The sequence below is a fragment of the Platalea leucorodia genome (genome assembly GCF_965183815.1).
Source record: "Platalea leucorodia genome assembly, chromosome: 15".
NCBI classification, from domain to species: Eukaryota; Metazoa; Chordata; class Aves; order Pelecaniformes; family Threskiornithidae; genus Platalea; species Platalea leucorodia.
In genome coordinates, this window is record NC_138837.1 from 1,280,163 (window position 1) to 1,301,474 (window position 21,312).

The window sequence follows — 21,312 nt, forward strand, 5'->3', positions numbered from 1 at the left end:
TCCCGTCCCGCCCCCTCCCTCCGCCCGGCCACCTGCGCGCACGGCCGTGCCCCTGCCCCAGCCCCGCTCCGCCGCCGTGGCCGCTCCCGCCCCGCCCGTCGTCACGTCCCGACCGCTGCCGGGCCGGGAGTGCCGCACCTCGGCCAGCGCGAGAACGCCGGCTCCGCTCTGACAGGGCTCCCGCGGCTGGAAGAGAGCGGGGGGCGGCGGCAGCCCCGAGCCGCCGCGGCAGAGCGGCGCGCAGCGGCCCCCCCCGAGGGGCCGGAGCCCCCGTGCCCGGGGCCGGCCCCGCCGCCCCCGCCAGCGCCCGCGGCCGGTACCACCGCGCTGCCCGCGGGGGGCGCGCAGCGCACAGGCTCCTCCCCCCGCCCGGCCGCGGATTGGTAGGCCCCGGCCGGCAGCGCCCTCCGCCTCCCGGCCCCGCGCGGCTTCCGTCTCTTCCGCCCCGAGCCGCGCCGGCGCCGCCATCATGGTGAGCGGCCGCCGGCCTCTCCCGCCGCAATCCGGTGGCATCCGCGCGGGCACCGGGCCCCCCGCGCCGCTCTCACGCGCTGCCGGCCTGGCCCCGCCGTGGCCGTGATGGGGAGGGGGGGAGGGATGAGGCGGGCGGCGATGCGGGGCCTGGGGGGCGGCGGGAGGCCGCGGGACGGCGGCGGCGGCCTGGGGAAGGCCGCTCCCGGGCGGGGGGCGCGGCGGGGTCCCGGGAGCGGGGCTGACGGCCTCTCCGCCGCCCGCAGGCCAAGATCAAGGCCCGAGACCTGCGGGGGAAGAAGAAGGAGGAGCTGCTGAAGCAGCTGGACGACCTGAAGGTGGAGCTGTCGCAGCTCCGCGTGGCCAAGGTGACTGGCGGGGCCGCCTCCAAGCTCTCCAAGATGTAAGTGGGGCCCGGCCAGGGCCAGCGCCGGCTGGGGGAGCCCGCCCGGGCGGGGGCCGCGGAGGAGCTTGCCCGGCCTGAGCGGGGGGCTGGGAGCGGCGGCCTTCAGCCCGTACCCGTGTGGGCCACGGCGCGCTGTGCTGGAGAGGTGCTTTGGCGGTGTGTGTGGTTGCCTTGTACTGTAAAACAAGAGGAAAAGCCGCTGTGAAGGAGGAGTGAGTATTTGTAGGCTTGAAAATCGGTTTGTGTGTTTGTGCTCAGAGGTGTTAAGCTGAGCTACCCCGGAAGGGGTTAGCGTTTTGCCATGACGCGGTACAACGCAAGTTACGTGGTTGTAGGATGTCCACGTTTTCTGTACGCTGGGTGTTAAACCTGCGGTGCTTGTCTTTCGGGATGCTCTGACACATACTTTTTTTCCCACGTGCAGACGTGTGGTGCGCAAATCCATCGCCAGAGTCTTGACTGTTATCAATCAGACGCAGAAAGAGAACTTGAGGAAGTTTTACAAGGCAAGTCCAAACATCTTATATAGTGCTCTTTTTTCTCTTACTATTTCCAAATATGTAGTGTGTAGGAAGGAACTAATTTTGTACATTGTTACTTAGAAGCTTAAAGATCAAGAAAAAAATACTCATTTATGTTCAGTTTTAAAGTTTTCTAGCCATGGTTCCTTTTTAAATATTGCAAGACTACCCTGGATTCTGTAAGCTCGGTGTGAATCTGCTTTTGCCAGGGGAGTCCTCTGGGCAGCCTCCCTTCTCTGGGGTGTAGCATACTTTCTAGGAGATGCAGTTTCCAGAAATGCAGATACTCTCCTAAATTTTAATCATGTTGCAGGTGACCAAGGAATTCTTTATCTCAATAAGTTTCTATAATTTTTACAATATTACTTCTTGGGGTTCGAATTATATAGAATAGGAAAAAAAGAATTTTTCAAGAGGTGTTGGATAACTGGGACTTCTAAGATTAAGCATTAATTAAACCTGAGTCACAGCTAGTACAACTGGTACAGCAGTTGGAATCAACTCAATTTCCCAGTGGAGAGAAGTTCTCTTAAGCTCCTAGACTGTGCTGATAGTCCCAGTAAAAAGCAGCTGAAAGCGCTGCTGATGTTGTTCTTACAGACAGCTCCGCTCCCTCTGGGCTCGTGCACCCGATGGCTGCCTTGCCGTCTCTCAAACTCAACTTGTGTATTTTTGCAAACAGGGCAAAAAGTATAAGCCTCTTGATCTGCGGCCGAAGAAGACTCGTGCCATGCGACGCAGGTTAAATAAACATGAAGAAAATCTGAAGACCAAAAAACAGCAGCGAAAAGAACGTTTGTACCCTGTCCGGAAATACGCCATCAAGGCATAAACCTGCAGTGTGCCGAAAGTTCTTAATTACATTGGCTGAGTATGTCCATTAAATAGAATTTTGTTTGGAAGCTGTCACTGGTGGTTTTTTTAGTAGTGGTGGGATAAAGAAGTCACCAGCTTTATGAAGAGAAATCGGAGGGTTCACACAAAGTTTAGTTGAACTTTTATTGCTGATGAAAATACTAACATAACTTGCAGTTGGGGATTATTCTCCTTGAAGAACAGGCGGATGAGTACAGATCTGTGAAGCTGGTTGAAATTAACACATGAAAAGTATTTCACTGGAGATTGATTTAAAATGGAAGCTTCACACAGATGCTCACAGTGAGTCGGTATTCGCCACTCAGTAGCTTAAGAGTAAACATTTAAAGCTTTTGTCTTGTGCCGGTGTTGTGTTACGGAGGGGAATTAATTTGCTGAGGTGTTTTAGCTGATTTCATTGAAACTGAAGAATTCCATCAGCGCCTGTTTTGGACCCTAGCGCCAAAGCATCCCCGTCGGTCCCCGGCTCGGGCGGCTGCGGTAGGCAGTGGTTTGCCTGGCCCTGCCCGCAGGCCGCTTCAGGCCGGCGCCTCGGGTGGCTGGCACTCATCTGACCAGCGCGGCGGCGAGGGTGGCCGGAGCGCTGCCGCGGCCTCCTTCCCGGGAAGCTGTGGTGTCGGTCAGGAAGCTGGGTTCCAGCATCCTCCTCCAGATTTGTTCCCGCTTGCAGCTGATTCAATCTCGGCAAACAGCTCCTGGAATTCGGAGGGTGCTCTCGGGGTGAAGGTGCCACCCCGCCTCGCCTGTCGGCAGGGCTGCGTTTCGGACGCAGGACGCCTGGTGGGTCGGTGCCCGGCTGCGCAGGGGGCCCGCGGCAGGGCGGCTTGCGGGCAGTAACCCGCAGGAGCTGCAGCGCTGCCCGCTGCGAAGTCTGCAGGGTGACGCTGCGCTCGCCCTGCCGGTTACGAGCGTAAAGAGGACGTGTTCCTAGTGGCACGCAGGTATTTCTTTTGGATGAGAGTAGTCGGACCAGGCTGGTGTCAGCGCACGGCGTTACCCGCTGCCGGATGGGAAGGGAGGGAGCTCAGTTCCATTTAAGCGTTAGGAAAATGTAGGGGACGCGAACGTTTCAGACCGAGCGTTCTTTTTGTGTGCACGCGAAGACTGAAGTCACATCAGGAAACCAGACTTGAGAAAAGCTGAACTAGATCGTTACCTCCAAAGTTGCAAGGCGCTGCCCGGTCTCGCAATCCCACGCTTTCACCTGTGAAGCGCTGAACTAGTTAAGTGGCGTGACTTTCTGCGCCCCGTGGAGTTCGTTGGAACTCGGAGATAGAGTTGCGATTCCGAAGGCCTTTTTTGGTTCTGATGTAAGGAAGAGTTACGCAGCGCTGCTCGAGCGTTAGTGATGCAGCAGTCATGGTTTGTGTTAGTGTAGCTCATACATTCTAACATGAAAAATTCTCTGCCCGTTAGGGAGTCCTTAGAGATTGGATCCAGATTCTGTTTCGGAAAAAGATCTTGATTCTGCTCGCTGAACTTCGCGTGGATCTGAAGGACTTTTAAGCCTCAAACAAGTTCTAACCAGAGAGAGGTCTAATTATGTGCGGTAGAGTGAGTTTCCCATATATTGAGCTGTTAGGGGTGGATAGCTTTACAATGATGCTCACACTGGCTGTGCGATAGCTTTGTTAGGAGCTTGGCGTGGGTCTGAAGGCGACACGTTTGGCAGCCAAGGAGGCCCAGCTCTGGGCCCAGCTCTGCGTGGGTCCAGGCAGCTGAAGCGTGCCGTAGGGTGCAGCGTTGCGTGTGGAACTGGCTCCTTTGGCTCACGTTCGTGTCACCGCAAAGGCGCGCGGGGTTACAAAAAGCTGTGCGTTGCCGTTTTGTGAATATCCTGCCGTGGCCAGCAGGAAGCCGCTCCTGGGGGAGCGCGTGCTTTCACCCGGCGCGCGTGGCCCTGCGGGAGGAGAAGGAGCGCACCGCTGCGAGGATCCCAGATCTGCACACCCCTGTCCCAGGAGCCTGATGCCTGAAAGAGGCGAGGGAGAGGCGGCTCCCCCGTGCTGGGAATCGGGCAGGCCGGGGCAGGCTGCTTCTGTCAGGTCGTGCCCAGCTGCGTTTGGGCTTCTCCTTTGGAGAGGCGTTGCATACCCCCGCGCTCCTCCGGCAGCGCGTCCGAGGGGAGCCTGGCGGCTCTTCCCAGCGTTCCTGACACGGAAAAGCAAACGCAAGTAGCGTTGCCCCGATGGCCTTCCAGAGTCCGCTCCTGGATGGCGTGTGTTGGCTTGAAAATGGGGGACGGGAAGAAGGCGGGTGCCCTGCAGAGCCTCTGGTGACAACATCAGAGCGCGCTTCAGGTGCAGGAAGGCTGTTGCCTTCCACCCGCAGCCAGGAGAGCAGCAGCGCTGCCTACAGAGGGTCCTCTCTCGGAGATCCGACTGAGACAGGGCACTAACGTGCCACTCACTAGTCAGTAACAAGAAGGGGAAAAAAGAGAAGGAAAAAAACCAATTAGCAGGCACTGAATATCCAAGGAGAAGTCCCAGGTTTGGGTAGCAGCAGAGTGCCCAGAGAAGACTCTAAACATGTGCTGAGCTCCAGAGACCGAATGAATCGCAGCTTGAAGCCAATACCTCTGAACATCCCGAAGTCGCAACCGGGCGGGTTTTGCTGGTGTTCGTGTGTCTACGGTTCTACAAGGCGCGGTTACGAAGATGGAATAATTCAGGTTGGCAGGCTCCTCTGGAGGTCTCCAGTGCAACTGCCTGCTCAGAACAGGGCTACCTCGAAGGTAAATCGGTTTGTACAACTTCTCAGGTATCTGATGGGGTTTCGGTTACAATCTGCTGTATTTTCAAAGCTTTTCTGTGCACCCTTGTGAACGGAGAGCAAAAGGGAGGGTGCTCAGCTCGGTGCCACCGCAGCCCGTCCCGCGGCGCTGGGCTGGGCGCAGCACTCGCTGCCCAGGGCGAGCTTTGCCCCTGCCTCCTGCGCAGAGGGTGGATGTGCGGAGCGCGGGACTGCTCCCTCGGGAGAGGGGCCCTGGCGCAGCGCCCTGCTGTCGCGAGGGGCGGGGGGTGACCGGCCCGGCGCTCGCTGGGGAGCCGGGACTGCGCCCAGGAGCCATCCCCACGCCAAAGCGGGAGTCGATACGGGAGAACAGCTCAAGCTTCGGTCTGTGCACAGTCCACGCCAGGTATTTAAGGAGGTAAATGGGTTTCTGGCACCGCACTAAATCCTGGGGCTGAATTACTCCATCCACCCATAGCAGGGTGGCAAAACCAGCCAGTCCAGCCCTTTCATCAGAATTACCCTGTGCTGTTACAGATGTCCCAGGGATGAGCAGCCCTTTACGTTATCGTGACCAACATACGGATCGAATGGGTGCAGAGGTGAGGTGACGGGCTCTAGCGCAAGCTTCCTCCAGGGCGCAGGTGGAGAAGATCCGTGTTACTGCTGTGAGAGCGAGGTGGATGCCTGGCCTGGCCTGCGCACCAGCTCGCAGGGCGGTCAGCGGTCTGTGCCGGTTCCCGCTTTACCTGCCAGCCCCGGAGGACAGCCGGGTGGTCCCAGCTCCCTGGCCAAAGCTGCTGCTGCAAAACAGCCCGCTGCAAACTCTGCAATGTGTTGGAGGGGGAAGCAAAAACAACTAAGAGCAGAAAACTAAGGTAAATGCGCTGGCCCACAGCCTGCGCCCATGCCGGTGCCGCCCTGGCTCGGTGGTGCCGGCTGGGCTCAGGGGGCACATGGAGGAGTACCTGCGTGGCCACGGGGCTGCCCGGGCCTGAGCGTGGCCAGGAGGGAGAAGCCCTGGCAAAGGGCAGCCCCCACCCTGAGCACCCCAGGGCTGCGCTGCCTTCACGGGGACCAGGCAGCACCGCAGGCAGCACCGCAGGCAGCGTGGGCTCTGCCCCCCTCCGGCATGGCACTGCCTGGGCATGGTGGGGGGTGCTTGGAGCCCCGCTCCTGGGGGACCCTCTCCTGTGCTGACCCCGTGCAGCTCCTGATGCTGGCCCTGGGTTTAGCACCGGTGTTTGCAGAGCATCAGGGCCTCCAAGGCTCAAGCTGTTTATTTTTTCCTTGTAACTGAAGATGTCCCTCAGCATTAGAGCAGACTTCCCAGGGAAAGCTGTTCTTCAGCAAATAAATAATTTCCAGGGCGGGGATGAGGAAGGAGGAACAGCCGCCAGCTGACTGCGGGGCACGGCCCAGGGCTGATGCCACTGCGAAGGGAGCCCTGGCCGCGCGCCCTGGAAAGCGTTCAGCAGGACCAGATGTTTCTCTCCCCGACTCCCCAGCGCAGCAGGCACCAGCCAAGTGCGGATGGTGTCTCTGGGAGCTGGCAGGACCTGCTCCTGGACCTGATTCTGCAGCTTGGGCAGGGGCAGGGGGTCTGGGGGAAGGGGGGAGCGGCAGAGGGCAGAGGCAGATGTGAGTTGTGCAAGGTCTGGGTGGGAAAGCCGGGGCTCCCCCTCCCTTGGCTGGTGCTGGCTGCGATGGACAAAAACCCCAGCTCTTGTGATGCTCCTGGCATGGCTCCTGTCACCTCCCTCCTCTGGGACGGCTCCTTAGCAGCTCTCCCGAGCGCTAACACCAAGGGCTGATGCTGGTTTCCGCGTGCGGTGGGGTGTGCGGGGAGCGGCGCGTGGGGTGTGCGGGGAGCGGTGCGTGGGGCACGCAAGGCGCTGCGCAGGGCAGGACGGGCAGGGAGCGTGGGAGCGACCACCCTGGGCGCGTCCAGGTGCCCTCGGCTGCGCCGTGCCACCCGCTCCCCTCTGCGTGCCGGGGCAGAGGCGGCCTCGCATGGCTGCGTGCGAGCAGCGTGTCTGGCGCGTCTGGCTGACAACAAGCCCCATGTTGTGAGCGCCCGGGCCGGCAGGGAAATGCCACGTCCCGCCGGCCGTGCGGGCGGCCCAGGTCTGCCCGGGGCAGCCGCCCGCTCCCTGCCCTGAATGCCCGTTTTGTTGGCCGGGCTGGGGGAGGACTTGTCCCCCCGCTGCCCCGGTCCCGCTGCTCCCATGAATGCGGGCAGTGTCTGGACACAGGCGCTGCCCCGCAGGGCCCTGCTCCCACCGTCCTGGGGGCTCCCAGACAAAGGTGGCCCTTGGGCTCCCAGGAGACAGGGGCCGCTGCATGCCGGGGCTCCTGGCTCCCTGCCAGCCTGGCTGCACATCCACAGGGCGATGGAGAACGCCCCCGTGTAGGGGGCGAGCAGAGCTCGGCCATGAGCGGCCCACGGGCAGCCCTCTCCTTCCCCCCCGGTGCTGTGCCGTGGGGCGCTGCCAGGGAAGGGGTGTTTGCAGGGTGCCGCTGTGCCATGCTGTGCCGGGGGGCTGGGGTGTTCTGGAGGTGACGGCGGCAAGCCTGGGAGCAGATTTCTGTTTCCACTGGTGAGTGAGTCAGCGGCAGCACTGCCAAGGCCCGCGGCTCCCCTCCCTTCCCTCCGGCCACTGCTGCCTCCCGCTGCCCAGCCCTTTCCCGCTGCCACTCAAGCTCGGCAGCCTTGGCACCCGTGCCCTTGCGTTGCCCTGCAGCTCCGCATCGCCCCGCGGCTCTCCAGAGACCGACCAGGGCTCCCGGTGTCGTCAATGTTTTCCCACCAAACATCCCAGCACGGGCAGCCGATGGGATGGGGACACAGCACGAGGGCTGTGGCAGTGGCGCTGAGCCTCCTGCTCCCCGGGGAGGACCTGGGGACCACCAGGCTCTGCCAAGAGGCTGCTGGCGTGGCTGGGCACTGCATCCCAGGCACAGCCCCTGCTGAGCCCCTGGTCCCGGAGTCTGGCCTTGCCCGGGCAGCCGTGCCAGGAGGGATGCAGGCAGAGCAGCAGCCGGGTTGCCCCCAGCCCCACGAGGCAGGTCCCAGCCGGGCGAAGGCAGGACTCCTGGGCACGAAGCCGCGCTCCCTGCCAGGCCACGCTGCCTCCCCAGGCAATGGCTCAGTTGCAGCCCCCGGGTAAACGGAGGTGCAGAGGTCCCCAGTCCCAGGGGTGGGCTCATGCCTCAGCTTCCCACCGCGCCGTTTCTGGCAGCCCCTGGCAGTCCCGGGGTGCTGGGAAGGTGCGTGCGGAGCCGGCAGCGCCTGCTGCTCACCCGACCAGGGTTGTTTGTGTTGGTCAGCACTCGCATCCTGAGCCCCCGCTGCGCTTCCAGCCACAGCTTCATCACGGTTACAAGAGAAACAGCTCCCCGCTGCCAGCGCAGCCCTGGCCAAGGGGAAGCACTTGGGCAGGTATGAAGCTGGGCACCCACACACTTTCCAGGGGAGCCTTGCCGTCTGTGCCCTCCCCAGCTCCCTGCTGGCCCCGGGTGCAATGAGCAGGGTCTCCGCAGGAACATGCCCGTCCTGGCAAGGCGTTGCCCTGCAAGCCACGGCTCGGGGACACGGAGGGCAGGGATGCGCCGGCAGAGCGGTGCCAGCACTATCCTGCCATGCTGCCGCTGTGCCAGGGGGCCAGGGCACGTCCCCGGGGAGCGGGAGGGAGAGGCACAGGGGGAAATGTCTGCCCTCCCCGCGCTGCTGCTCTGCCAGGGCTGAGCGCAGGCCTGCCGGCAGCAGGGACCACGCGGAGGGAAGGGTCAGGGAGGGCAATAAAAATAGATTCCTGTGACGCTCGGTGCTGCTGGCTCCGGCTTTGAAGCGTGTTTGCGACGTGGGCACAGCCGCAGGACTCGCTCCCACTGCTGCCAGACACACATCACCTCGTTCCCCGGGTCAGTGGCCCCCGGATGGACAGAAGAATGGAGGGAAGGGCCCAATTCCCCCGTCGGAGGCTCCGTGCGTGGCCAGTCCTGGCCCTGCAGCCCCTGGACAGGTGGCTCTCAGTGCTCCATGGCCAGGGAAGGGCTGCATGGCCATGGGGGGGTGACGGTGTGTCTCGCGCCCCGGGGTGGGCACAGGGCCTTCCCGTGGGAGCAAACTGCAGCCGGGGGTGGTTCGGCTGCGCCAGCTGAGGCTCCCAGCACCCAAGGTGGGACAAGGACTGAGGTTTTTGGTGCAGGGGGGGGCGATCCCCTTCAGCGGGTGCCAACAGGCTGCAGCCAGGGACGGGCTCTGGCCAGGATGTCACCTGGAGCAGGACTGGTGCCATGCTCTACCCGCTGTGCATCCTGCCCACCCAAAGGCTGGCCGTCCCCCGGGGCTCACCTGCAGCCCCAAGACAGCTCTGCGCTGTGCCAGCACCATGGCACGGTGCTGCTGGTGGGGCCAGCTCAGTGGCGGGGGGAGCAGGACGGCCAGCCTGGTCAGCGGGGCCGGGAATGAGGCAAAACCACCACAAACCAACCAACGCGGCCAGTAACTGAGAAGGAAGCAGCCGGGGAAGCGAGGAATTAGGGCTTCACTGCCCAGCTTCACCGAGGGGCCGGCCGTGCCCACAGGAGGGTGTTAGCGGAGAGCGGGCCGTGGCACCAGCAGCCCCCGGCCCGGATGGCCTCAGCCGCCCTTCCCTGGGCGCTGCGCTGCTGTCACGGGGGCCTCAGGCACCACAGCCCCTCAGCATCCCTGTCTCAAGCTTCATTTGATGCTTGCTGCTGAAGTGAGAGATTTTAATCTTTTAATCATGTTATGAGCCGAGGTGGTGCCGGCCACGCACAGGAGGAATGTCTGGAAGTCAGCAGCGCCCGGCACGGCACGGCAGGAGCCTGTCCTGCCCCCACCCGCCCGTCCCCATCGTGTCCTGCTCGGGGACCCCTGTCCTCCCCAGCCTGCCTCGCCCTGCCTGGGACCGGGACTGGGACCAGGAGCAGAACCTGGGACCAGAGACCAGGACCAGGCATCAGGGACCACGGACCAGGACCACAGCCAGGAGCAGGACCAGGAGCAGGATAAGGACCAGCTGGTGATGGGCTGCTGGGGCTGGAGCTCCCGGCCACATGCGCATCTGCCACGCGTCCCTGCGGGCAGCAGCGGGAGCGAGGGAGGTTTCCGCATGTCCCAGGGCCCCTGGGTCCAGCTGCGGGTGCAGCAGTGCTGCCACGGGGATGGGCTGGCTGGGCTGCAGGCAGGGAGCGTCGGAGCAGGCACTCAGGGGCATTCCCATGGATGCAACCCGAGGTGTGATTCCCTGACATATAACAGCAGAGAAAGGGGATCGGGGTGATTTTACATTGAGAAAAAGGCGTGGAGCGGCGGGGGGTCCGGGAAGCCCGAAGGACCCAGCACAATAACCCCACTGGCAAACAAAAGCCCCTTTGTTTTTGCTTGCTGCTGGTGTTTTGTCGGTGGGGAATGGGGGGCTGCTGCCACAGTGCCCGCGCCCCAGCTTTTACAGTGCCGGAGCTTTTACAGCCCATGCTGCCACTGCACGGCCCTGCGCTGCCGAAAAACCCTCTTGGGGCTGCAGACTGCCGCTGGCTCACTGTCCCGCATTGCCCTGCATCACCCCGCATCACCCTGCATCACCCCGCATCGCCCCGCATTGCCCCGCATCACCCCGCATCGCCCTGCATCGCCCCACGTTGCCCCTCATCGCCCCGCATCACCCCGTGTCGCCCCCTCCCCAGCTGGCCCCAGGCTGCAGCGGGACGGTGCGCGCAGCTGCAGGTTTTGGGGGCAAGGCCAGGGGAACGGAGGGAGAACACATTTCATGCAACGTCTGTCATGTGGGCATAATTAAAGCTTCTCGTTATCCCGGTGTTAGCGTTAGCGAGGGGCACGCTCTCAGGGGCGCCTTTGTGGGAGCCCCCACGGCTGCACCTCGGTGGCGTTGCCCCCCGCCACGCGGGTTCCAGGACTCCCTTCCCTGTCTTTTCTTCCGAGGGGAGCAGAGGGGCATCCCGCAGCCCAGCCCGGCGCAGCGAGGCAGCGCAGAGCCACGGCAGCTCCTGCCGAAGAACAACAAAGCCCTGGAATTAGAGATGTGCTGGGAGTTTACTTTACTGCAAAAAAATGTCAGAAATCCGTATTGTTTGGACAGGGATTTGCTGGGGATCGCTAGATAAAAGCCTGGCAGGGACCCAGCTGGGGGGGAAAAGTCAGCCAGCTCCTTTCTCGTGGTGGGGACTTGCGGCCAAGCGAGGGATGCACCCCACCGCCGGCACGGGGGGTTTCGGGGCCGGGGCACAGGCAGGGGCAGGGATGGTCGGTGCCTTCGTGAGCCAGAGCAGGACCTGGGCCCGGGCGCAGCGTGGGGCTGGGGAGGGGGTGCCAGGCTGCCCTATGCCTGCCACCAGCTTTGGGTTTTTGCAGTCGGAAACATTTCAGCTGTGCCGGCATCCTGGGACACTGGGCTCAGCTGCCCGCTGATGGCTCCACGGCACGAGGAGCCCGGCCACAGCCCAGCGGGACACCCAGCCGGTGCGCAGGGCTCCCCGGGGTGGCCGCCCTGGCACATATGGACAGGAGCAGGAAGGAGCTGGGCCGTGGGGCTGCTCTCACCCCTTGGGGCCCCCCAGCAGCTCCACGCTTGCCAAATTTTGCAGCAGAGCCAGGGCAGCTGCTCCCACCGTGCCCACGCTCAGCTGCTCTCCTCTCCCTTTCCCACTCTCCCTGGAAGCCAGGGCTCAGCTCCTGGCTGCGGCTGCTCGGGCTGCAGCTCAGACCAGGGAATGCCAAACCCGCTTGTCCCCCAGGACCCAGCAGGGCCTGTTCCCCCGGGTCTGCTCGGGACTCGCCTGCCTCCGTGCTGCCCAGCCTGGGGCCCGCGGGTGCAGCCGTGGCACCGCCGGGGGCTGCCGGGGGAGGTGGGGTGCCCTCCCTGGGCTCTGCGTGGGGAGAGCTGCAAGGAGCCGCGCCAGCCAGATGTGCAACAAACAGCAGCCACACGGGCCAGCAACCCCTGGGCACGCCTGGCCACGGGACGGGGATAGCGGGCGCCTGCCCTGCCCACTCCTCCCGGCCCAGTTTCGGGAGAAAGAACAGCGCACGCAGCCTGGTTTCACATCTGTTATTTTTTTAATACTGTTCACATCTAAAATGACCAAAACCAAGCCAAGTGCTCCCGGCCCCTCGCCCTGCCTCAGGCGGAGAGCAGGAGGGCCGCAGGCTCCCCGGCCGTGCGCGCCTCCTCCCTGCCCGCTGCTGGGTGCAGGCAGGTGTGCAGGCAGGGCACGCTGGCAGGCTGCTCTGCGCCTGCTGCCAAGCGAGGGGACTCTGCATGGCTCCGGTGAATGCATTTAAATAATAAGCTAACGAGCGGCAAAAGCAAAGGCATCTTAATCACATCTCCTAAAATAGCGATCGGCAGCTGCTCCTCCTGCCCCGGCAGCGAGGGGGCCCTGCCCGCCCCGCGGCGGCTCGGGGGCAGGTGGGGGCACGGCGCCCCGGCAGCCGGCACCAGGCTGCCAAGGCACTCGCACCGCTGGCAGCCGGCGGTTACGGTAAGCGTGCGGTGACGCGGGGTCCAGCGGGCTGTGCGGGGAGCGGTGCTCAGGCTGGGTGCAGTGCGAGTGGGTGCGGTGGCACGGGGTGGGTGCTGCCACGTTGCTGGTGGCACAGAACCGGCTGCCTCCTGGTGCCACAGGAACGCGGGGCTGGGCTCCTGTCCCGTGTCCCCGGGAAGGCAATGCCGGCCGAGCTGCCGGCTGTGGGGCAGCCCCACAGGCCACGTTGTCGTGTGGGTGTCTGCTGGGGGCTGCGCTTACCTGCACCCCCTGCCCCGCAATGCAGCAGGCACGGTGCAGGTGACCGGGGCACAGCGGATGGGGAGGGTTTTGGGGTGGAAGCCGGGCTCTCACCGCAGCCCCGGCCCAGCTGGGGTGCCAGGGCCAGGCTGTGTCGGGGCACCCCGGCCGGGCACGGCGGAGGGTGGGCGCAGGGGCGCGGCTGGGACCCGGCCGGGCGCTCAGACCACGAAGCGGAGCCCGTATGTCATCTGATGGCCGTTGTCCCAGGCGTAGAGCACCTTCTCCTTGGGGTTGTAGTCGACCTGCGTGGTGAAGGCGTACTGGTTGAGGAAGGGCAGCCGGAGCTCTGCCTCCGTGTCCGTGTGCGTGTCGAAGGCGTAGGAGATCTGCCCTTCCTTCTGGCTGTAGGTGTCCACAGCGTAAAGGACGCCGCAGATGATGAAGCAGTTCCCGTAGGCGTTGCGCTTCAACCCTGTCTTCCAGGTGGTCTCCCTGCGCACTGAGAGGTCCCCGGGGTCAAGTCGGCTCAGGACGATCACCTCCTGCTGCGAGTAGTCATAGTCCACGGAGGGGTAGATGACCCAGAGCCCGCTCTCGTCCACGGCGAAGTCGATGTCCGAGTGGCCCCTCCACTTCCAGGGCGTCGTGTCCTCATACACCACATCGTGGAGCAGCGCCCAGCCCGCCACGTACCGCTCCTTCAGGTCGTACTTGATGATGTTCTTGGTGAAGGCGCGGTTGTAGTAAAAGGCCCCCCGGTACACCACGTGCCCGGTGCCGATCCAGTTGTAGGGCAGCTTGTAGAGGTTGCTCCAGCGGCCTGTGAGCAGGTGGGAGAGGCATTGGGACCCCTTGCAGCACTGGGGTCCCACACATGATGGCCCGAGTGTGCTGGCAGGGGACTTGTGTCCCCCTCGCTGGCCCATGGGTGCTCCCCAGCGCAGGTCCCCATCAGCTACCCACCACCCCAGGGCCCGGCACAGCCGGCATTGCACGGCGCTGGGCACCCACCCAGGAGCAGCCAGGGCCCCTGCGCCCGCTCAGCTGCCAGCCCTCACCCTGCTTGAAGTTGTCGAGGCTCCTGAACTCCACCAGGCTGTTGCCATAGTAGTAATTGGTGACATAGATGCGGTCATCCTTGGCCGCTGGGTCCTTCATCCAGGCCCCCTCGTTGCGCCCGTAGCTGTGGTGCTCTGTGGGGGGCTCCACCGACTCGATGGTGCCTTCGCACTCCACCTCCTTCACTGGGTACCGAGGAGGAGGAAGGCTTAGCCCTGCCCTAGGCAGCCTGCCCCCGCCGCGGCGGGAAGCCCTTCGCCATGGCAGGGTTATTGCTGGCCCAGCCTGGCCACAGGCGCCGGGACCACCGGGGCGGGCCCCTCCCAGCCCCCCTGCTCACCCACCTCTGTTGGGCGTTTCAGGGCCCCCGGTGCTGTCAGCCCCCTGCCCAAGGACGGTGGTGGTGGGGCTGCGGGCAGTGGTGCGGGGGGCCGGGGCGGTGCTGGGCGCAGCCGTAGTGCTCGGCACGGTGGTCTCTGCCCTTATGATGGCTTGGGCTGGGGTCCCCTCGGCTGGGGGAGGCGCGGGGCCCCTCTCCTCCTGCCGCTCTGGCGCAGCCGCCCCCCTCGTGGGGTGCTCTGCAGGGGGACAAGCCAGGGGGTTGGTGCATTGGCAGAGGCAGCCCCTGGCCCTCCACCCCACTGAGCAGCACCATGGCAGGAGGGTGCCCCCAGCCCCCTGCACCCCTCGCCCATCCCAGGGACTCACCGCGGCTGCTGGCTGGCCCCTCCGCTGCCCCTGCCTGCCTGGCCTTGTAGTAAGTGATGCCCCGGACCACGGTTTGCTGGTGCGCCAACGGCTTGGGCTTGGGCGTAGGCTGCGACCCGCCCCTGGCCTTCGTGTTATCCTTTTTGGGCTTCTCGGGCTTCAGCTGCTTCTCCTTGGGTGCTCGGGGGGCTGCCCTGTCCCCCAGCGCCTTGCGGGTGCTGGGGTACCGTCCCACCTCCTTCTCTCGGCCGCCTGCCGTGTCCTGGGGGGCACAGCCCAGTCAGACCCCAGACCCCCTCCCCTCCCACCGCCGTTCCGGACGGCGGGCGCAGGCACCAGCCCTTGGCTGCTGGCACGGTGCCCCCCAGTGCGTGCGCAGGAGCTGCCAGCGCCCACCGCAAGCCTGGGGGAGCTCGGCTCTGACCCGCAGCAGAAGCCCAGTGGCACCGGCCATGCCTGCGAGGGGCTGGGGCCCTGGGGGGTACCTGTGCCTTGCTCTCGGGGACAGCGGCAGCATCCTTCTGCAGCAGCTGGTAGCCCAGGTTGGAGATCTCCTTCTTGATGCTGATCATGATGTCGGAGTAGTTCTCATAGCGTTTCATCTGGTTGGTGAGGTGCAGGACACTCTCCTTCATGAAGTCATTCTCCCTGCTCAGGTTGGTCTTGATGGTCTGGAGGAGAGGAGAGGTGTGGAGCCCCGCTCGGGGAGCCCACGGCACCCCCAGAGGGTCCCGAGCAGCCAGACGGGGCCCGCTGCAGGGACAGTGCCTGCCAGAGCTCACTCACCTCCTCCAGCGTGTTCATCTGTGCCACCACCTTGCTGATGTAGGAGTGGACCTTCATCAGGTCCATGCTGTAGAGCGTTCCCTCCAGCAGGTCCACCATGGACTGCAGCTGCAGAGGGAGAGCAGGGCTGGGGCGCTGGGCTGGGGCAGGGCTGGGGTGCAGGGCCGGGGTGCAGGGCTGGGGCGCAGGGCTGCGGTGCAGGGCTGGGGCAGGGCTGGGGCGCAGAGCTGGGGCAGGGCTGGGGCAGGGCTGGCGCAGGGCCGGGGTGCAGGGCCGGGGTGCAGGGCTGGGGCGCAGGGCTGGGGCAGGGCTGGGGCAGGGCTGGCGCAGGGCCGGGGTGCAGGGCTGGGGCGCAGGGCTGCGGTGCAGGGCTGGGGCAGGGCTGGGGCGCAGAGCTGGGGCAGGGCTGGGGCAGGGCTGGCGCAGGGCTGGGGTGCAGGGCTGGGGCAGGTCTGGGGCACAGGGCTGGGGTGCGGGGCTGGGGTGCGGGGCTGGGGCAGGGCTGCACAGCCGCTGCGGATGCCCCCCCATGGCCCCATCCCCGCTCACGGCTGGAGAGCAGGAACCGCGCTGCTCCACTGCCCTCTGGGCCTGCCGGGGCAGGGACGGGGAGCGTGGGTTCCTGCACGTGGGGAGCGGGTCTCTGGCCCCCAGCCCCCAGTCCCACCGTGCCTGCAGATACCTTGAAGAGCTCAGGCGCCTGCTTCTTCAGCTTCTCCATCTTCCACTCGTTCTCACAGGGGTTGAGCGAGGAGGGGGGGGCGGTGCAGGAGCACTTGCAGTCGGCCCCGGAGCTCACCGTCTCCACCGTGTAGAAGTCCTCCACCCGCATGCTGCCATTCCTGACGCGGCTGCAGGCGTCCTTGCTGAGCGGCCGCAGGATGCACTTGCAGCGGCAGTCGGAGCCCTCTGAGGTCATCCGGACCTGGTCTGCCTCGCCCAGCGCCTGCAGGGACACGTGGCGGTGGGGCGGCTGGTGAGCTTGGTGTCCCACCTGGGCATCCCGCAGGGCCCTGCAGACCCCAGCAAGCCGCCACGGCTGACTCCCTCTCTGCTGCACACCCAGAGGTCTCCCACCACCCATGGGGCTCCCAGCCGTGCCCTGAAGAGCGTGGTGCATCGTCTGGCCCAGAGCACCCTGTCCCACCACCCTGCACCTGGGTGACGGCAATGAAACCCAGGCAGCCGCTTGCCCCTGTGGCCACCAGAGCGTTTTGTGCCCCGGGTACTTCAGTCCCATTTCTGTAGCTGTTTCCCAGCCTCCAGCAAGACCCGAGTGAGCAGGGACGGTGGCGAGGAGACCCAGAAGCGCCTCTGTCCCCGACGCCCACAGCCCCGAGCCCACACAGGGTCCGTTGTTCGTGGTGACACGCAGCCACCTCGGGGTGAGCTCGGCCCCTCCAGACTCCCGCAATGGCCCCAGACACACACTCAAGGACTCCCTTGTTTCCACACATGGCCCTGACTCACGCTACGGAGCCCAGGGTGCTTTTCGGCTGGGTTCTGCAGATTGGGAACCGTTCTCCCTGCCCCATTGTGCTTGGGAACAAGGCTGCGGCTCAGCCTGCCCGGTGGGACGGGGAGCTGTGTCCCTCTCACCCCCTGCCACCGGCTGCGCGCCCGCGGGGGTGTCTGGGCTGGCAGGGAGTGCGGCCAGGCTGCGCTGGGTGCCCCGTGCGTGGGGACGCGCCTGCTCCCAGCACCCGGGAGGGTGGGAGAAAGGGGGGATGCAGCGCGGCGACCCCGGCGGGAGAGGGCTCTGCCCGCAGGGACTCTGACTCACCCTGGGAAACAGAACGGTGGCAGAGCTGGGAAACGAGTGTAGCTCTGGCTCTCCCATCCTCCCCCGGAGCACAGCGCGGCGTGGGAAAGGGCAGAGGCCCACAGGGCCGATGTCCTGCCTGCGGGCAGCACCCACGGCCGCGCAGGAGCCATCCCTCCTTCCAGCCGGGCTGACGCGCTGGCGGCACCCGGGCAGCGGCTTTCCCAGGGCAGTGCCTGCTCAGGAGGGACCCCCAGCTCCCCACAGCCAGAGCCAGAGGCTTCCCCTTCCTCAAGACAGCAAAACCTCCTGCATTTTGCATTTCAAAAAAGCCTCTCTCTTTCAAAGGCAAACGAAAGTCCCGCTGGCTGGGAGGAGAACACCAGGCGGCCCAGAGGGCTGTAAACTGAACAGGATCTAATCAAGCTCTCGGCAGGGAGCAGCAGGGCAGGGAGCCAGACCCCCTCCCCAAACACCACCTCTCCAGGCTCTCGCACCCCCGGGCCCCCTGACCTCGCCATGGCAATGCCGGCGCTTGTGCAAACAAGCAGGACGATTCACAGTCCGGCGGCGAGCTGCCGGCCCCTCTGCACACACCCGGGCAGCTCCTCGGCCCCCGAGCTGGGCTGCTGTCCTCGCCACGAGCTCTGTCCCTCCATGTGCACGGTGCTGCACGAGGTCCCAGTTTGCACGTGCATCCTTGTGGGAGCCCTGCATGAGGTCCCGGTTTGCACATGCATCCCTGTGGGAGCCCTGCACGAGGTCCCAGTGTGCCTCGTGGGAGCCCCACTTCAGTTCCCAGCCAGGGTCCCCCGTTCCCGCCAACACCTCAAGCACCAACCACCGGCGAAGCTACCACCGCCGAGCACAGCCCAACACCCGGGGACGTGCTGCGATCCCGCCCGCCATCGGCACCTTCCGCAGGGAAGGGCTGCAGCTGCCTGTGCTGGAAGCTGGTTCCCGTGGGAGCAGGCGGCCGCGGGCTGCGCGTTCCCTCCCACCGCCCTTGGCAGTGCTGCGGCGGGAGGCACGGCCGGCATGGAGGCCCCGCGCGTCCCGCTGAGGTGGGGCGCGAGCAGATGGAGCTGTGCGCAGCAAATGCACCCAGAGCAGCCTTATCAGCGGCTGTTTACACTGCGCAGCGCACAGGGGGCCCGGCAAACGGAGGCTCCCCCACGGCACCAAGGGGCAACCTCTTCCCCAGGGACCTCCCAGCTCAAGCCCTTTCCCTCCTGCGTCCCAGCAAACGGCCCCCGGCCAGGGCAGGGCGCAGCCTTGCGGGCAGCCTTGCGGGCAGGCAGCCTTGCGGGCAGGCAGCCGGGCGGGCGGGCAGCCAGCGGCCCGGCAGCCGCTTTTGTCTTGTGGCCGCTCAGCAACAGAAAAAGCCGCTCACCGTGCGTCGAGGTGCGAGCGGGTGCTGGGGGCCGGGGGGAGAGCGGCTGCCGCTTCCCAGGCGCTGCGTGCACCTCGCTGTGCAATGGCCAGGGCAGCCGCCTGCCTTCACGCGGGGCAGTAACATTAAACCTCGTTCTGCCTTTTAAATGGCTTCCTTAAACAGGAACCGTATGTTCTATTTATACAGAAAGGTTATAAACAAGGAAGTCTTAAAAAAAAGGCCCCCACGCGGTCCATTCTGCGAGGGTCACCCCGCCTCGGCACCTCGGCCGCAGGGTGACGCCTGCCCGGGCCCGCGCCCGGCCGTGCCCTGACCCTTCAGGGGACAGCCCGTGCCCCCCGGCGCACGTGGGACCCGCTCCCCGATGGCATGTGGGTGGGTCGGGACGCAGGGGCATGGGCAGCCCCGGCCGAAGGCCGGCACGCTGCACCGGCTGCTCGGGGACAAAATCTGACAGCTCCCCGAGAAACCGTTGTGGGGGCTGCTGCAGCCCCGCAGGGTCTCCGGGCGGTTCCTTCCCTGAATCCCCGCTCACTGCAGACCCTGGCCCGGGGTGCAGGCAGGCGGGGGCTGCCCCTCCTCCGGAGCCGGGTCCCAGCTCTGCAGCGGGTCTGCGCACCCACGGCTGGCATGGGAGAGCATCCCTGCACTTTGCTGAGGGTTTCCTCACTCCCAGTTTTATGAGCTGGGTAATTTTCCTAGCGCTGCCTCGTTTCTGGGACCTCTTGCAAGATCGTCCATGTGAGCACGGAGTTTGTGCCGTTATTTGGAGAAAGCGGGACCTTTGACAATGAACCTTGGCCAGCTTTTAAGCTGTCCTTTGCCTGCTGCCAGAGGACTTGTCTCGGAGGAAAACACGCTGTGTTGATAAGCACGCTGCCGCGCTGCGCCCCTCTTGCACAGCTGCTGGAAGGCATGTCCCCGTCACGGGAGGGAAACCATGTCACCCTCCTCTTCCTCCTCCTCCCCGGCTTGGCACAACGCCTTAAACACGTTCTGCACCACGGGGAGCCGAGGCAGAGCAGGGCTGGCAGAGCCGGGCTGTGGCTGATGGCGGCCAGGCCCCAGGCGCTGGCGCTGCCTGGGCATCCTGTGTCGGTCACCGGGACACGACCACGCAAAGCGCTTGTGTGGCACACGAATGCCCACCGGCGGGATCTCATCCAAACGGCAGGAACTGAAAAAACACCTTCAAGCACAGCAGGCAGCACTGCGCGGAGGGAGGGAGGGAAGGAGGGAGGGAGGAGGTGACAGCAATGCGCGGGTCCATGGGCTGCGGATCCCAGGGTCCTTCAGACAGCGTCACCCCTGAAACGCTGCCGGGATGCCCAGCGCAGGGCTCCCCCGGACACCGCTCCCGAGCCAGCCGTTGCCAACAACAGCTGTGTTTCCTTCTTGTTCCACCAAATGACTTGGAAAATCTTGGCTTTTTAACGCCTTGGTGATCCTGGCATCAGCGCCCGTCCTCCCCGGGGGCTGCTCCCGCCACCTCCCCTCCGGGCTGCGGCCCCGCGTCCCGGCTCCCGCCCCGCCTGGACACGGACCCCCGGCAGCGCGGCCGTGGGAGCGCTGGGACCGGGGGCGGCTGGACCCACGGGAGAGGCCGGCTCCGCACGCCGCCGTGCCCCCCTCCCGCGCTCCTCCCGTCTCCCGGGGAAGTCTTGTCCGGGCCCTTCCTTCTGGCAGGGAGAGGCTCATGGCAGAGCCCATCACCGCAGCGCCGGGGTTTGGGCACCTTCCAACCCACCGAGCGCTCCCAGCCCGAAACGCTGCCCCCGCCGAGCCCCCGCGGCGCGGGGAGCACCGGCACCACAACCGCGCCAGCCCTTCCCCGGGAACGGCCCAGGCTCCGGCCCCGGCGGCGGCCCCGGCTCGGCCCAGCGGGGCAGCGCCGGCCCCCGCTCCCCCGGGGCAGCGCCGCGGGCCGAGGGGAGCTCGCCGCGGCATCGCTGCCCCGAAGCCTGCTCCCGCGGGAAAACCGCCTCTGCCCCTCACAGCGGCGAGCCCCGGCCGCGGGGCCCCGGTCCCCGGCGCAGGTTGCGGTGCCGGTGGCAGCCCGGGGCCGGGCTCACGCCGCCCGCTCTGCCCGCGGGGGTGCCGGGGTGCTCGGGCACCCCCGCCCGCTCCCCTCGCTGCCGGCCCTGCCCGCGCCGGGGCGGCTGGAGGCGGCGGGGGGGCAGCCCCGGGCCGCGCCGCCGTGGGACCCCGCCGGGAGCCCGCCCGGGGACAGCACCGAGCGGCACCGCCCGCCCCGACGGCGCCGGCCCCGCAGGGCGGGGAGGCTGCCCCGGCCCGCTGCCGGGCACCCGCGGGGGCACGGCGGGTGGGCGCACCCCCGCCCCGAGCCCCGTCCCGATCCCGGTGCCGGTGCCGGTGCGGCCGGTGCTTACCGTGGCAGCGCCGCGTACCGCGGCCAGCGCCGGGAGCAGCAGCGCCGGGAGCAGCAGCAGCGCCCGCATGGCGAGAGCGGCGCCGAGCGCCCGCACCGAGCGCCCGCTCCGCCCGGCCCGGCCCGGCGGCGGGGAGGAGCCGCCCGCCCCCCCGCACCGCCCCGCCCCGGCCCGGCGGCGGCACCGGCCCCAGGAGCGGCGCCGCGGCGGCGGGGGCGGCGCGGTCCCGCCCGGGCGGAGCTGCCCGCTGCCCGCCCCGGGGCCGTCCGGGCTTTCCCTGTGCCGGGGCTGGCTGCTGGCCCGGACGGGGCTGTCCGGTACCGCGGGCTGCCCGGTGCGCCGTGCCGGGGCTCGCCGATCCCCTCCGCTGGCGGGGCGGGTGCCCAGGGCGGCTCCGTCCGGTCCCTCCGCCCGCTGCCCCCCTCTCC

The 21,312-nt window shown here is 66.0% G+C and overlaps 2 protein-coding genes across 2 annotated transcripts; one reads left to right on the forward strand and one right to left on the reverse strand.

The window, feature by feature from the left end:
- Window positions 1–327: 327 nt before the first annotated feature.
- On the forward strand, window positions 328–2,300 carry RPL35 (ribosomal protein L35). Its single transcript, XM_082327309.1, has 4 exons — window positions 328–472; window positions 738–874; window positions 1,302–1,383; window positions 2,081–2,300. The coding sequence occupies exons 1-4, from the start codon at window positions 470–472 to the stop codon at window positions 2,228–2,230; spliced, it is 372 nt and encodes a 123-aa protein (XP_082183435.1). The 5' UTR covers window positions 328–469; the 3' UTR covers window positions 2,231–2,300.
- A 9,811-nt stretch (window positions 2,301–12,111) lies between these two features.
- On the reverse strand, window positions 12,112–21,296 carry OLFML2A (olfactomedin like 2A). Its single transcript, XM_082327222.1, has 8 exons — window positions 20,885–21,296; window positions 16,019–16,282; window positions 15,337–15,444; window positions 15,036–15,221; window positions 14,551–14,812; window positions 14,187–14,420; window positions 13,842–14,027; window positions 12,112–13,603 (listed from the first exon to the last, which is right to left on the reverse strand). The coding sequence occupies exons 1-8, from the start codon at window positions 20,951–20,953 to the stop codon at window positions 13,002–13,004; spliced, it is 1,911 nt and encodes a 636-aa protein (XP_082183348.1). The 5' UTR covers window positions 20,954–21,296; the 3' UTR covers window positions 12,112–13,001.
- Window positions 21,297–21,312: the final 16 nt, after the last annotated feature.